General features: G+C 40.8%; 1 protein-coding gene across 1 annotated transcript in view; it reads right to left on the bottom strand.

Annotated features, from left to right (window-relative positions):
* Positions 1–17,610, bottom strand: part of Mccc1 (Methylcrotonoyl-CoA carboxylase 1) — a 518,283-nt gene that overhangs the window by 68,123 nt on the left and 432,550 nt on the right. The window contains exons 6-7 of the mRNA XM_023389291.2: positions 4,359–4,568; positions 3,771–4,265 (exon numbers count right to left, since the gene is read on the bottom strand). Of these exons, the coding sequence (XP_023245059.2) occupies positions 3,771–4,265; positions 4,359–4,568 (705 nt within the window). The remainder of the gene's footprint in view (positions 1–3,770; positions 4,266–4,358; positions 4,569–17,610) is intronic.

The raw sequence follows: 17,610 nt of genomic DNA, 5'->3' as shown, positions 1-17,610 counted from the left end.
CTATCGCTAGTGTACTCGTCACTTTTACTACTTTTCAGAATCTTAGTTGCTTCATAATGTAACCTAATTTTCCGTCCGTCATTCCTTGGAAAATAAGATTATCCCTTGTAAGAGTGATTAGTCGTGCGTTCGTTTCTCCGATGCCATCCCTGACATGTAGCTTTTCATTTTTTCTGAAAATTTTTCTCTCATCTAATTCTTCTGATTCCAAGTTCACTTCTCTATCTGTATCTTTTTCTCATTCATATCATTTCTTTCGTCATACTCCACTCTTCTTTTTTTCCTCTTTACTTCATCGTTGGATGTTTCTGAGCCTGTGCATTTTATTTTCATTTTCTTTGTATTTTCTTGTATTTTCTTTTTCCTTTTTGCTTGAAACTTGTAAACCCTCACCCGTGGTCTATCGCTATTGCCTCCTCTTTCTCTTTCTTGTTGATCCACTAGTTCGTATAGTTATTGCCTTGGAAGCTCTAGATTCACCTCTTTCTTGCTTACGAAACTGAGTCTTACGATAATGCGTCAGGTAGTCTGTTGTTTATGCCCGGTCAGTGTATATTTTCAAATTCATATCCTCCAAGTTTCGCTTTAAGCCTGTTAAAACAAATGTCTGGTTTTTGAGACGAGTGAAAGTGATTAAGTGGCTCGTATCTGTGACAACCGTAAATTTTAACTCGTATAGATATGGTCTTAGACGCTCTTTTGCAAATGCAACCACCAATAACTCTTTGTCGTATGTCACGTAACGGAGCTCAATTTCCATAAGGCATTGTGGTGCATACTCACATGGTCTGTCTTTTCCGATCTCTCCTTGACTAAGGATGGCTCCAATCGTGTAATCTGAGACGTCCGTCGTAGTGATAAAGGATTTTTGCATATCCGGGGCTGTGAGTACTGGTTCACTACACAGTACGTCGATAAAAAATTTAAATTCTTCCTCTTCGCGATATCTCCATTTGAATTCAGTACTACTTTTTAATAGTTTAAATAGTGGTTGGGCGATCTTCACAAAGTTTTTTATAAATCACCTTTAATACCCTACAAATCCTAAAATTTCTTACTTAGGTCTACATTATCGCTTGCCAACTCATTGATGACACCACAAAAATGCGTCATCGTTTTTTTGTATTGGTATGTCGTGAAATGTATCCCCCAGTTAAGCTTACGTATTCTTCAAGTTGTGGGGACCTATTTGATAACCTATATAATGGCTTAGTAATAATCGAACTTTACAAATGATAACAGACAAGAAAAAAAGCAAAATAATGGCATTCGTCTTTCTCTTAATCTACTTTAATTTTACGCTGTATTTTTATTTGGCAGTAAAATGTGAATATAAAATGACAATAATAATCTATCCTGCAGCTAATACGGGTGTAAATTATTACTTTTAAATGTTTTCTGTATCTAAACTGGCTTACTAAATAAACCTACCTATCATTTTACGTTCATTATGCTGGATTTTATATTTATTGAGCTGGGGTCAGGGAAAAACAGAAAAAAAACCAGCATCTACAATAAAAAAAAAAAAAATGTCTTTTCCTATAAAACAGTTGCTTACCTGGTCAACAGTATCTACAAAGCCAGAATGATTAAATTAAGTATCATCCTTCTCTAACTTATACTTCGCTTTTCGGTATTGATGGGCAGAAATACGGCTCTGGCTCTGCTAAATCGTGATTGTTTTATTAGTTCTCATTGTAGTTGCTCTGGCTTCCTGCCTTGTAGACTTTCAGATTGTTGTTGTTTATAATCGCTCGTACAAATAGCTACTGGCTCATTCTTTATCCCGTTTGGTTTTATTCTGGTACACAAGCTTGATTTCCGTGGTACTACACTATACGTGCTTATTGTCAGAATCCATATAAGCTAAAGCAACGAAGACGCCAAACACGAAACAAAGAAATTGCGATGCTTTCCACCCCCCACGTAGCACCAAATTCTGTAACGTGAAATCAAGTGACAAGGAGGTTCTTCGTGAAATTAAACACAAGTCACTAAGAAACTTATGCTTTATTAGGAGACTCTTATGAAGGCACATTCGCGTGTATGCTCCTATTGTGGACTCCAGTGTCTACTTTCTGAAGTATTTCTATATACTACCCGTATTTTTAGCTCACTGGGTTATACCCTCGTTCCTCTTCGTTGCAGCCTCCAGCTTGAACAGCAGCGTTGTTCACTGGATGAGTCATTACGATGTGCCAAGTATATCGTACGTAACAAGTTGAAATACCAACCAAACTTTGTTTTCGTGTATCAATTTTCGATGAATCTTTTAAATCTTTAATTGCTTTTTCTGAAACTAATCATGTGTTCCAAATCTTATTTCTAAAAATTGAAGTACTTTATAAAAACTTTCTCCAATGACAAAAAGTGTTGTAACTGCGTAACGAGAGGTCTCATAAAACTTCGGAAAGCCTAAGTATATTTTCGTGATTGGTGTAATTATTTAAAATCATTAAGAAATCACTGTTTTAAGTTTGCTATGTTGACGCACCATTTAGTAGTTATCTTTTCCTTCTACTTTCAATTCTTCCAACGACTGTATCTCTGGTGGTTGAAAGACATGAATGGTATTTTCTTCATCTTGACGGTATGCGTATTCTTGAAATGGTCTTGCTCTGAATCTGTTGAGGTTAGTGGAGAAATCACCTTCAGAGTCTGAGTCCAAAGCATGGTTTTCTATAATGGCTAGAGCTAAAGGTCTTTCTTAAGGTCTACTTACACGCAGATCTAGTTTTCTTCTCATGGTACACAAAATACACAAAAAAGATAGACAAGTTGATTCTCAGCTGATGCACCAAAAAGTGGTTGCGATTAAATTTGAGTTTGAAAAAAAACGAGTCTTTAAAAGAAAAAAAAAAGTGTTTTATTATTGATGAACAACTTTAATTTTTCAATGTTAACGCTTTAGATTCGCAAGGCGATCTAGAAAACTGTTTTGACTCCCCACAATATTGACTTTAAGCATAAGCAATACAAAGAAGTCATGTTCTTATTTTTAGTTGACATGACAATGAAATTATCTTGTTTTATTGTTTACTTACGTGTTTATTAGAATAACAATAAAAAAAAATATACGAAAAATTAGGAAAACCGTGGTTTCTCTTAACATACTGATTTTTTCTCTCAAAGTACAACTTTCGGCCAACCATCTACTAGATAATCTCTTAAGCCTATCGGTCCGTGATTACCATCTTTGAACTATTACAAGTTCTATAAAAGAAAATAGGTTCTCCACTATGCGGCCTTTATTTAACCACCTGTGATACAGCCTTTTATTATGACAGAGTTGTCTCTATACTTGGGTTTCAAAATAGTAATTCACAAGGCCACAAGCTTTTGAAACAAAGATTTGTTCGTGTTAAGGTTAAAGTAAGAAAAATGTATAGTTACAATGTAATAAAGTAAGAAGACAATAGTTATGTGTAATAAAACAAAAAAAATTTAGCTTTATCAAGCTTAAAAATATTTAATTCACCTATTCTGGTCAAAAAAATCATTCAACGATTTTTTGTGCTTGGATGTTATTCATATGAACTCAAAGATACCAGCTAACTTCAAAAAACCACACATGTCGGAACATTAAATAAATTATCTTATACGTTTTATCTTATTTAAAACATATGTCAGTCACAATAAAACGTTTATAAAGGCATGGCATCAGGCTTATTTGAGTGCTGAATCTTGCATGTAGCTATGCCACACCACTTCATTAAAAAATTAAAGTCATAGAAAAAAAATTTGTTTGTTGTATATGAACAATTACTTACGTGAGTAAACATGTGCAAATCGTTCTTTATTTTAATCAGTCTAGTTTTCTCTATCACCCCATCAATGTCCGATTGAAGTTCCAAAACAAATTCTTTTTTTTTCAATAAGCCAGTTACTTTTCTCCATGGTCCAGAATTATTTATTTTCATTGCATAACTATCTTTTTTTACATATTTAACATCAACGAAAAACTTTTTACTACCCACAAAGAAATGAATTCGTCTACAAAGAGTATGATTTAGCCGAAACCCAGTTTTTATGGTGAATGGATGAAATAGACTATCAGCCCTAGTAGAAGACCGAATTAAATCTAATTTTTCACAAAGTATTAGGCCTAGTGAGCCCTTTGCTATGATTTGAACTGGTACTGGAATCTCAGAAAACAATGATGTACAGTGTTCTTCGATGAAACCTGTATGAACTGCGGCATTTTGGAATCTTGGGTGTTTAAAAATATCTTTAATAAACTCCACGTTGGTGTCTACTCCTATAATCTGTAAATAAATCACGATACCTTAATATTTTACATGAATAAGTCAACAAATTTACATAGTACAAATGAATGTATTCTAAGAAAAACAACTAACGTTACATTCTGAAAGTTTACATTTCATGATATTCAATGCCTCCTTCCGATCTTTTCCCCAAATAACTAGTTTTGCTATCAGTGGATCATAATAAACAGATACTTCATCATTTTGACGGACACCTGTTTCGACACGAACATTTTCAGATTCCAAGGGTAGTGTTAAATACTCAAGTTTTCCAGCACCTGGTAAGAATCTGTCATTAGGATTCTGAAAATGTATAAATTGTACTTAGTTGTGTAAGATAGAGAAAATATGTGACGTATGCAGTATACATTATCATATGTTGTAGTTACATATGTAACTAGTATACATTATTAATATGTAAGTTAGGAACAAGCGATGTCTACATAAATCATTTTTCATGAACGTATATCAGCAGTTCCACGTTTAATGTACACTTAGGCGTTCCCAGTTTAAAAAAAAGGAAAAATTCAATGCTCACCCGGAATGCGATTTTTTTTCTCACACATCTAAAAACACGGAAAAACTTGTAAACTAACAAAAAGTAATGGGAGACTAACTTTTTTCAGCTTTTCCGGGGAAATCAAGCAAGAAAACGAAAAAAGTTGATTAATTTAAAAAAGTGAACTTTTTCATTTATAACTTTTTTTCAGAAGAGCCATCAAAGTCAGGTAAGAAGGCTTTTGAAGTGCTTGAAATAAACTTTCGTTTGAGCACAAATTAAGATCAAGATGTCGACTTTATAGAAAATACAGATAAGTAAAGCTTAGGCTTGTAATTAAAAAAAGAAGTTTTTGTTAATTTTTGAATAAATCACTTGAAACCACCTAAACTTTTGAGCTCAGTAAAATTTTTGACTTGGTTGGAGCTCAAATTAAAAATTTTCTAATTAGCTCTTAACAAAATTAAAGTTTGCTCAAAAGTATTTGTCGGGTGGAAAGTTGTGTTTCATAGAAGTTTAGATTAAAAAAAAAAAAAGTATCGATCTTGATAATTAACGAATCCATTGACAACCATCCGTAACATTTGATACGAATATCATTTCTTACTTTACCAGAGCTTAAATGGACGTACTTGGAACCAGTTTTAATTTGAGCTTGGTTGGAGTCTTAAATCATGACCCAATTAGAATTTTCGGCTATTGTTGGCTATTAGTTTAAGCACATAAATAAATCACGCTTCTATCGACTTTTTCTAAGATTACTCAAACTTACCATGGATACTTATTTTATCTAAGGTTTTAATACTCGTGGATGCTTATTTTTATTCTGAATATGAACTATAATTTAAAGAAAAAAATTATTCTCTTAAATCTGAATTTTAACGATTTTAGAAGCAATCGAAAACCAGACGTAACTTTTGGTGTGATTACTTTTTAATAATTGAATAATATACATAATACTTAATATTGTGTACATACTGCATGAATGTTGTACAATGTAAATAAAAAATTATTATTTGAATACTGTCCACTTTTTTCTATGTAATAAGTAATCGTGTAAAAGCTTCTGCATTTATAATTTTTAATAATTCTCATAATGTTGGCTTTTATTGGCAAGAATGTATTTTTTATGCCAGCCAGTTATCAAAATAATTGTACTAAAAAATTTCAATTTATAATAATAATATCAATAAACACCCAGTAGTTTTAAGAACGTTGATGAAATTGATATTCACGATGAGTTTGAGTATTTTAGAAAAAATCAACCGAAGCGATTTCTGTTATGCGATTAAATTAATAGCCACATTAGCCTGAAATTTTAATTAGATCATTATTTCAGACTCAAACAGAACTCACGTAAGAACTTGTTCCAAGAACTTTAATTTAAGCTTTGGTTAAGTTAGAAATAATTATCATATTAAACGTTACCGATGGTTTTCCATGGATTCGAAATCATTAAAATTGATTCTTGTTTTTTTTAAGTCCAAACTTCAATCAGCCACAACTTTTTACCAAGCGAATACTTCTAAGCAAACTAAAATTTTGTTGTAAGTTAATTAAAACTTCTTTAATTCAAGCTCTAAGAAAGTTAAAAAAATCAATCAGGTCAAAAGTTTGTTACGGGGTGTTACCGAAACGGATTGCTCGAAACAGAATTTGCAACCTCAACCAGGACTGTGTTGCGCGGGTACCTGTGGCAAGACACCCTGTAATAAACAACGCGAATCTCGCTCTCTAAGACACCTCTAGGGCCAAGTATTGCGTTGACCTTGGACGTCGTCGCCTCTCACGACAACTTTAGCACAACACAGGGGGGACAGGGCACACGCAGAAAAGAGTAAGCAGTCGCGAGTCGTTTAAAAATAAGAAACATATCCCAAAATAATATAAAAAGAAATATAAAATATAAAAGACACTCACGGTTGTAGATGTGTGTGTGTGTGTGTGTGTGTGTGTGTGTGTGTGTGTGTGATATCGCACGTCGAGCGCGGTTACTCGACGTGCTCGCGGCGCAAACTCGCGAACTGGGCAGACAACGCAGGCTATTCGAGGACCGCTGCCCTGTACAATAAACTTCCTATTGGCAGGTACTCACGGCGTCTCAGGGATCGCTCCTCGACGATGCCTTGGACCGGCCGAGACTATGGGCGCTAATGAAGCGGATACGCAGAGGCCAGTAGGCGTCCCTACTGGCTGCGTCTGAAGGTCAAGGTCGTCGGGGTTGGCCTTGGCTAGACCTTGTCAGCAAGACCAGGAGCAGTATCACAACCCCAGGCACTGCACCAAGACGTCGTACCCATTCACCGGTCAAGGGTCGCCAAAATCCACCTCCCAGAACTGCAACGAACACTTCTCGCGATGAAAACAAAAATTTCGCTTCTCACGGAAAACCAGCAATTTTGATTCTCGCGAGCTTGAAGGCCCAAGCTAATCTGCCCGCTCCCGGCCTCTACTCATTTTCCCCTTCTTTTCCTTTCTCCTCTCTTCTTAATCCTCTTAACCCCTTTCTCCTCTTTTCCCTACCTTTTCCCTGATCTAGCCAACCTATGCGGCTTAACGTTGGGGCACCGTTACACCCCCCGACTAGACGTTGAATACCGAGATATCCAACTCTACATCCTAAGCGCTATTCAGGTAGGTTTCGGGGACAATATCCAAAACAGAGAAAATGGGGAATTGGATGGAAGAAAAGAATACCACCGGGTAACAATAAAAAGAAAAACGGGCACAATTCATTACTGGGAAGTAAAGAGCAAAAAAAAAAAAAAAAAGAAAAGGCATTGAAAAAAAAAAACAGAAGAAAAAGAAAAGCAACAAAAAAAAACTTGATGGGGTGGTCTGCCCTTGGCCACTGTGATACCGTTGATGGGCCGATCCTGGACTGGAGGGGGTCCCTCCCTTGAAGCGGTAGTGCTCAGAGCGCCTCGGGCATTCCTTGCTTAATACCCTTCAGCCCACACATGTAGCAACAGATGGGTTGGGTGATGTTCCCCGTTGCCTGCGCCTCTACTATGCGGGCCTTGACTAGGAGGCGTTCGGCCTCCTGGCAGAGCTGCCAAGCCTCAGCCTCCACCTTCCTCTTTTCCTCGAGGCATCGGGCGTCCTTGGCGCACCTACGCTCTTCTTCGTCAAGACGCTGACGCATCTCAGCCCACACCTGGTGATAGGCCGCAAAGCTGCGGCGGCCAATCATGGCAGTCTTCTCCGCCTCTGCAGTCGCAGCCATGGAGCCGTGCTCGTGCACAAAAGCCTCCACCTCCGAGAACACGGCGATCGCCTCCTGGCGACTCGATACGACTTGGTCCCACGCCTTGCTGAGACGCTCCTAGATGCCTTTCCAGGTGGTGTCTGAATCTATAGGGGTCTCGAGAACCGATGACTGTTGAGCCTCCTGGGCTTCTGGGGTGGGAAAGCCTGTCAGCGGGGTGTCCACCTGGTCGTCACCGCTGGGCTCAATGGTCAATTGCAGAGTCGCCTTCGCCCGTGAGTTAAGGCCTCGTTTGAGAGGCTTAACAAGATTGCAGACCTCACTTTTATCGTGAGCGTGTCTTAGATACCTTATTAGACCGCCCCGACTGATGGCTGGCGTTGACTTGATCTGAAACAGTTCTGCCCCCAGAAAACAAAAAAAACAAAAAGTGGGGGAAGAAGAAAAAAAAATGATTTATTAAGATGGAGGCGCTTACAAAATTAATATTTCACTAATTTTTGGGGCCGCAAACATCGCATGTCGTTCAGCGACTGACCTATCGCTTGGTCGCATGCTCGGATCTCGTCGCGTGGTCTGCCATCGCTCGCAGGTGTCTTAGCCGTGGTGGGTGGCTTTGACACCATAGTCACTTTTCACGGACTGCCTCACTTTGGCCAGGCTGGTCCAGCAGCCTCGCTTACATCTATCAGACGCGCATTAGGCGGATCGCGCTTCGCCTGTTTGCCACTTTCCAACAATGGTTGAGTAGAGCTGACCACGTCTTCTTCGGACCCCGAGTCGATAGACGGGGGTCTTCTTCCGTCGCCGAGGCTCTGCTCACGTGGGGTTTCAACTGCTTCACCTGTATAGGACCCGAGCGCATGCCTTTTTCAGATTTCAACTCATACGTCTTGGAACCTAAAGCCCTCATGACGGTAAAGAGGCCGACATACCTTGGGGCCAATTTTGCCACAATTCCCTGCGTTGCTGAAAACAAGACGTGGTTCTCCCGCCATACCTGGTCACCAGGAGCGTAGAACACATCGTGATGCTTGGCATTGTAATGCTGGGTGGCATTGGCCTGTGCATTATAGCTTCGCTGGGCTGCTTCCACGTCCAGCATCGGCAAACAGTCCATGCATTGCTTCCAGCTCTCTAGTGCCTCATCCTCTAGGCGTTATTGGGCCGTCGAATCGACCTGACGGCGCATTGTACCTGGGGCGTATGGTTCCCTACCACTGTTAGGCATTACAAGGGAGAAGCCTGTAGAAGCGTGCCTCTCCGTGTTGTAAACAAACACATGTTCAGGCAGCTCCTCGTCCCATCACCTATGATTGGCTCCAACGAAAGCTTTAATTATGGTCTTAATGGTGCGGTTCAGGCGTTTAACCGGGCTTGCCTGCGGGTGATACGGCGGCGTGAGCATATGTCGTATACCCAGACTCTCCGAAAATCCATCGACGTCTTTGTTACAGAACTCGGTGCCATTATCAGTCAATAGCGATTCTGGGGTACCATGTCAGCAGATGACGCGCTCTCTCAGCATGCTCATAACAGCCTTCCCATTGGCTCGCCATAACGGCACAACTTCGGCCCACCTCGTAAATAGATCCTTAATTAAGAGGATGTATTCGTAGCCGTGTGTTGTCTTCGATAAGGGGCCCATCATATCAGCGGCCACTACTTGTCATGGAGCGGTGATGACCCTACGCCCCATAAGTCCTAGGGGTAACCTCTGGTCTACCTTGGTTTGTTGGCAAACCAAGCAGCTCCGCACGTAACAGGAAACATCCCAGTAGTATTCTGGCCAGTAGTACAACCGGGAGACAAGCGCAAATGTCTTTTTGCGGCCACTATGGCTGGCAGATGGTGTCTCATGACACTCTTGAAGCACTTGGTCATGCTGGCTTTAAGGCACCATCAGCTTCCAGGCTTTAATTTCCCCGAGAAATTCGTCAACCGTGGAGTCGGGGCGATAAGCATATAGGTATCCCCCGATGATTTTCCATCGTGGTTGACCCCGTGGGTCGTCCCGTATCTTTTGTAACAACTATTGGTACCAAGAATCTCAAGCCAGAAGTTCCCACACTAGCGCTGCCACCGTGCCACTCTCGTCATCTTCATACAGTCGTGACAGGGCATCAGGTAAGCAGTTTTGCGTCCCTTTTCGGTGTTCAACCTCGAAGCCATGATCCATCTTGACAGCTGTCTGGTTGGTTTGTTAATATTTACCAACCACCGGAGACTGCTATGATCGGTCACGACTTTAAAACGTGTTCCTTCAAAATACAGGTGGAACTTCCGCGTCACCCATAAGACCGCGAGGCACTCGCGTTCTGTCACACTGTAGTTGCGTTCAGCCGATGTCATCGAATGGCTCGCAAACTTTAGTACCTTTTCCTGCCCGTTGACTATCTGTGACAGTACGGTCGTATAGCGCTCGCAGCTTGTACCCGGCTACTTTCAGCCGTAGCCACTACTGGCGCGCGTCCTCAAATGCAACCGCGGCCTGTGAGGGTTTGGGGGAGGAAGGCAGCGTAATACCCCCGCTTGCGTCTGCTTCCTCTCATTTTCCTGCCTCTTATTCGGACAATCCCGTGCGTAGTGGCCAAGGTGGTTGTACTAATAGCAGCATGGCTGGGACTTCTGCGAAGGAGACCTGTCTCTCCAGTCTACCAGGATTTCTCGTGCCTGACCCCTCGTTCGGGTTTCGCCTCGATGAGCGTGATCCTGAACCTTGGTGTTTATTTTCCTTGGGCGAAGGAGGTGAGGATTATCGTCGTCCCTGACGCTTCTCGACGTAAAGAAGATCAAGCCACAGCTTCAACATGTCCTCATCAATAGCAGGTTTTCTGACCTTCTTCTTGGTCAGCTCATTGACTATTTCTGCCGAGTACTCATCCATTACGTCACTTCGCTTATACCCGCAACCCTTGGCTGTTTATTGGCCTCCGTAGCCTTAGCCTTGGGCTTGTATGCCCGTTCTGGCAGGTAAAAATGTTCCAGTGGGGATGGCTCACGGAATGCACTCCTGAGCTCCAAGAGGCGCTCAGCCTCGGTGGCTCTTCGCAGCAGCTCTGCCATGCTACGTACCTCATCTCGTCAGATTTGATCCTGTACTTCACGACGCATATTCCTGTGGAATAGGTCCAACTGACGTTTGACTGGCCAAGGAGGTTAAATTCGGCGTAAGATATTCTTAATCTGTGTTAAGAAATTTTGTACAGGCTCACCAGCGTACTTGGTGTGCATTTGCGCATCCAAGGTTAGACGACGTTGCACTTCTCGCCTGAGCCATACTACTTCTGTCCTGCAGCTAAGAAATGAGCCCAGCTGATCCATTGGTCGCATTCGTTGCGGAACCATGTTGCTGCAATGCCAGTCATAAGCTTCGGTAGAGTCTGGAAAAGCTCTGCTTCCGGAAGCCCCAAAGCTGTGCGGCACTTAATAATGCACGTGAGGAAGGAGTCAAAGTTCTTGTGACTTTCTCCCGTGAACTTTACGTTCTATCGCCGGACAATTTATCCTAAATCACGGCATCCAGAGTCGACGTACGACCTGCCTGACCCCGATTGTATTTCCATCGAAGGTGGGAGACTCCCCCCCAATCAGGCTTGACGTGTGGGGTTAACTGGTGCAGCGAAATACGGGGGCAGGTTGAAGTACGTCGAGCGCATTGACAAGCTCACCGCATATGTGTATGGCCACGCTTGTGTCTGCGTTGTACGCGCCGTTGAGTACCCATTCATCTGCGGGTAGCTTACCGATGCCGTGTATGCACTTGTTGCCACGCATACCGGGCATATCACTTGCATCCAGCTGACTGGAATAGGTGGCCATACGGGTCCCATCGTCGCGGATGGCGATAGCGTTAAAATGTGTGCTGACGTCGACGCTATGTCTACACTACACACTACATCGTCCGTTTTCGAGTAGTGTAGCCTGCGATCCTACGAGATTCGCAATCACCTGCTTGCCAAATGTGGTATTGCGCTTTTTCGCCAGCACGTTGTCGCTTTTTCCTTCTTGTGGGTGTGGGAATATTATATTCCTTATTTGTGACTGACTCTGGTTTGCTGTCAAGTCCGAACTTACTCATGTCAAGTTCGCGATGCTTTCATTGGCTTCTTATATCCTATCGCGCAGCCATTTGTTCTCTGATTAAGCTTTTTTATATTGGTCTGAGTTCCTAATAGTCGAAGACGTGTTAATAAGCAGCTCGTCCGCATCCATAGAGGCTGCTTGAACGTCAGGAGCTCCAGCTTGTGTGCTTGCCATTTCCGCCATTACCGTGATTCTTAGGAGTTGGTTAACCTCCTCACTACCCCGCACTATCTGTAGTGAGTGTCCGACATCAATTCCCTAGTTTGCTTTTGCAAACTTCTTGCAGGCTTTTTATTTCATGAGGTGACGAGCCTCTATCCGTCGTATTACGGCTGCGGGGACGTATTTTACCGCGAGCCACTGGTAGAAGCGATGGACCCTGACTGCGTTGCTGCCAGTCGTTAATAGCTCGAGATTTGTTAAAAAATTGATGCCCAGGTCATTTTTTATTAATGACCTGATAAATTTATTTACAGTATCTGCTTGATCCTGTGGTATCAATGCTATAATACTTTTTGTTACTAAATGCACGCTACACAATAAAAAACTGGCAGTAAGTGCACTGTGCCGCAACGCAGAGATTAGCTTAGGAGAAAGAGCTGACATGTAGGGGAAATTTGTGCTGAAACGTTAGCTAGACACAACATTTCCGCCTATATTAAGGCCTGTATTTAGGCCTAAAGGCTTTTAGTTAAATTTATAATTTAACATATAGCTTTTATTGAAGCTATAAGCTGTAGGGATACTAATTTTCCAGCTCTCTCTTTTTGTGTGTGTAGGTGTGTTGTACAATACACTAAACAAATATGTTCAGTGTACCTTGCACATATATGCTATACTGCCTCTGTGCTTGAAGTCAATGGCCAACTATCTTTATGTATACCAGTGTATATACGCTGTATGATTTACTTGCGCTGTAGATCAGCTTTCGCTGCCTGTGAAATTCCGATTTCACAGGCTAAGCTTGTTGGCTTTAGATAATAATATTTCGTCTCAAAATATAATCTTTTTCTTTGCTCGCACTCTTACACAAAATAACTATATATACAGCAATAGTAGAGGTCGTCTACCTTGTAGACGACGTCACGAGATACCAAACCATGGGTTGTTATATTGAGCACCAATGTTATGGGGTGCTACCGCAGAAGATTACTCAAGGTAGTATTTGCAACCTCGACCAAGCCTGTACTGCCCGGATACCCGCGGCAACACTTCCTGTAATATACAACGAGGGTCTCACTCTCCAAGACACTGCTGGGGCCAAGTATCGCGGCGATCTTTGACGTCGCCACCTCTCACAACGACTAAAGCACAACACAGGGGGAACAGGGCACAAGCAGAAAAGAGTAAGCACTCGAAAGTTGTTTAAAAATGAAAGATGTATATTCCAAAATAATATAAGAAAAAACAAAAAATATAAAAGACTCTCGCGGGTGTAGATGTGTGAGTATGTATGTATGAAATCACACGTCGAGCGCGGTAACTCGACATCAGTGTTGGTTTCAAGTTGGTGAAAAAGGGTTCACCCACCACTCTGGTGCCTTGAAAGAGTGGTAGGGGGACATCTTTTTGGTTGCAGCTGCGCGACTGCGGCGAAGTGTCGTCTGCTGAGACAGTGGTTCTCACTTCTCACATTATTTATTATGAGCCCCATGTACACCCACGAATATATGTACACCTTCATCAGCTGATCACGATGCCTGGGTGCCAGATGCTCACCGAGCTCTAACCCAAAACGTAAATGCAAAAACGATTGTGCCTGCAAACACGTACCTTGCTAGGATAGTAACCTGACATCGAGATAGCTGCTCCAGCGTCTTGACTTACTTTATTTCGGATCCTGCTGTAGCTGCTTATTTTCTTAGACAACTGGTATAAATCGAAGTGTACACTATACACGTTGGCAACAGCTCAAACAGCTTGCAATATTTTACTGTGTTTTTTTATGCTGTATGGTGCATATTATTTGCAAAAATAAAAATTTATAGACCATTTCACTTATTCAAAGTGTCACTAACCAAATGTACATGAGTCATAGGTACTTTAAAAGTTCTTTTAAGCATACGGCTTTAAAGTTAGATAGCTGCTCCAGCATCTTGACTCGATTTGTTTCGGTTCCTGCTGTAGCTGTATATTTTCTTAAAGAACCGATATGAATTAAAGTGTATGCTATACATGTTGGGAACAACTCAAACAGCTTGCAATATTCTACTGTGTTCTTTTATGCTGTATGGTGCAAATTCTTTGCAGGGTTAAAAAGTGATAGATCCCTTATTCAAAGTGTCACTCATCAAATCTAGATGATTTATAGGTACTTTAAAAATTCTTTTAAGTATACGTCTTTAAAGTCACGTTTATTTATTTGGATTATTTGTACTTCTATTGCAGTGCAACTATAGACAAGTCTTTAATTCATCATGCCACAGTGATGAATTGCAGTAATTGCCAGTGTCCATAAGTTATCATGCCATGTGTATAGCCATACATTATTACTTCAAGCCAGATTGTCACCGGTGTCTGACCCAAAACATAGGTGTAAATACAATTGTGTTTCCAAATATGAGCCTGGTTAGGGTGCTTACCCGCGATCAAGATAGCTGCTCTAGCTTTCTGACTCAATTTAATTTGGTTTTTGCTGTAGCTGCCTATATTCCTGGAGAAGAAGTATTATTTAAAATGTACGCTATAGGTGTTGGCGACAGCTCAAACAGCTCGCAATTTAATATTCTACGGTGTTCTTTTATGCTGTACGGTGAATATTATTTGCAAAGTTAAAAAGTGAGAGATTGCTTTACTAACTTAAAGTGTCACTCATCAAATCTAAATGATTAATAGGTATTAAAGAAATTTTTTTAAGTGTACGTCTTTAAAGTAAGTTTTTTTTATTTGGATTATTTGTACTTCTGTTGCAGTGCAAATGGCAACAAGTTTTTAATTTATCAAGCCACAGTGATAAATTGCAGTAATTGCCAGTGTCAATAAGTTATGGTGCCAAGTATTTAGCCATGCATTTTTACTTCAAGCCGGATTGTCACCGGAGTCTGACCAAAAAAGTAGGTGTACATACGATTGTGTTTGCAAACATGAGCCTTGTTAGGATGCTTACCCGAGATCAAGACAGCTGCTCCAGCTTCCTGACTCAATTTGTTTCGGTTCCTGCTGTAGCTGCATATTTTCCTGGATAGGTAGTATGAATTGAAATGTACGCTATACGTGTTGGCGACAGCTGGCAAAACTCTACTGTGTTTGTGTACTTTAATGCTGTATGGTGCATATTATTTGCAAAGTTAAAAAGTTATGGACTCTCTTACTTATTTAAAGTGTCACTAACCAAATCTTTATGAGTCATAGGTACTTTAAAAATACTTTGAAGAAATAAAACTGAAACTAGCAGACTCCTTTAGCAGAGTACTTTTAAGTATACATCTTTCAAGTTGATTTTAATTATTTGGATTATTTGTATTTCTATTCCAGTGCAAGTGGAGACAAGTTTTTGATTCATCATGCCACATTGATAAATTGCAGTGATTGCCAGTGTCGATACGTTATCGTGCCAAGTATATAGCCATACATTTTTACTTTAAGCCATATTGTCACCGTGCTCTTACCCAAAACGTAGATGTAAATACAATTGAGTCTGCAAACACGAGCTTTGTCAGGATAGTAACCAAGGATCGAGATAGCTGCTCCAGCGTCTTGACTTACTTTGTTTCGGATCCTGCTGTAGCTGCTTATTTTCTTAGACAACTGGTATAAATCGAAGTGTACACTATACACGTTGGCAACAGCTCAAACAGCTTGCAATATTTTACTGTGTTTTTTATGCTGTATGGTGCATATTATTTGCAAAAATAAAAATTTATAGACCATTTCACTTATTCAAAGTGTCACTAACCAAATGTACATGAGTCATAGGTACTTTAAAAGTTCTTTTAAGCATACGGCTTTAAAGTCACGTTTATTTATTTGGATTATTTGTACTTCTATTGCAGTGCAACTATAGACAAGTCTTTAATTTATCATGCTACAGTAATGAATTGCAGTAATTGCTAGTGTCAATAAGTTATCGTGCCAAGTATACAGCCATACATTTCTACTTTAAGCCAGATTATTACCGGTGTTTGACCCAAAATGTAGGGGTAAATACGATTGTGTTTGCAAACATGAGCCTTGTTAGGATCCTTACGCACGATTGAGATAGCTGCTCCAGCTTCCTGACTCAATTTGTTTTGGTTCCTGCTGTACACTGAAAGAAAATTGGGTGTAGGATCTTACCAATTTTTTCTGTATCAAGAGACCTCGATAACATTGAATTCTGATACTACGAAATTCGGAATATACCAGATCGGAAGTAGGTAAACCATGGCGGTTCTGGAACCCCGCCAGCTCCCCCTCTGAGATGGTGGTGGGGGGAGAGGCTCTAACTATAGCTGTGGATGATGGAGAGGCGGTGGTGGGGGGAGAGGCTGATCGGGTGGTGGAAGGAGAGGCTGATCGGGCGGTAACGTCAGGGAAACGGGCCTCTCCTGGATGCTGTGACGTCAGATTGTACTGACGGCTCCCTTCCTTTCTGACCGCAAATCGAGCTCCAACGTCATCAGGATGGGTCCGAAAGGTGTAGGTGACAAGCCTAACGTACAGCGCGAGAGGAAGATGATCAAGCATGAACGTGTACTTCTTATCAGTGGATGTAGTGGATCGCGTATCCCGTTTAACTGCAACCAACGTTTGCTTACTCGACGCAGTACCTTGCCAAGGAATTCAGCCAGCTTATAAATTTAAGTTTGAGATTCTTAGAATAGTATGTAAATGGGTTTTAATAATAACAAAACTTTAAATTTAATACACATACATTTTTGGTAGCTTCAAAAAAAATACACAATAATTTCATGGTTATTAATTTTTATTTCAATATATCATATCCATCTTTATTTGGATAAGAGCGAATATTTTTGGAATAATTTCCCTTTACTTTTGGTTAAGATGCCTCAACGTGCTATTCTATAAGAGGTTTTCGGCTATTTTTATCTTCCTCCTCCTCCTCCTTACTGAGGCTCTCATATTTTGGTTTGCTAAAGATCAGACCCATGTTGTTGATGTTGACTGCTCAGTCGTCACAGGATAACTGAAGCAAATTCTAATTAGCTCATAAGACGGCACTTATTTCTTTGTACTACCACACGGCAAGATGTAGTTTAATTTTTTGATCTTCAATTTTATTAATGATAATAACTCTCCTACCCTCGCTGGGCTGGTTTGGCTTTTCCTTGATGATCCTCCCGATGTCGAGATGCTTCAGGATCCTGGAGTGGAGGCAACACCTAGACTACACTGCGTATGAGAGCTTTCAGACCTTCTATCGGCTCTAGACTAGTGGCTGATGCACGATTGTAGAGGGGGACGGCCTTTGGGAAGTGAAGGCGCTGGGATTGATAGGGGTGGTCACTCATTGTGAATTTTAATTTTTTCTTCTTCTTTCTTTTTGTCTTATTCTTCAAGAAATTCTCCTTTAAAAAAAAAAAAAAGATAAAAAAAAGAAAAAGAAAGAAATC

Source organism: Copidosoma floridanum, unplaced genomic scaffold (genome assembly GCF_036245765.1).
Source record: "Copidosoma floridanum isolate Cflo_tuat_1 unplaced genomic scaffold, Cflo_Japanese_pri ptg000005l, whole genome shotgun sequence".
NCBI classification, from domain to species: domain Eukaryota; kingdom Metazoa; phylum Arthropoda; class Insecta; order Hymenoptera; family Encyrtidae; genus Copidosoma; species Copidosoma floridanum.
This window is presented reverse-complemented; position numbering and strand designations above follow the sequence as displayed.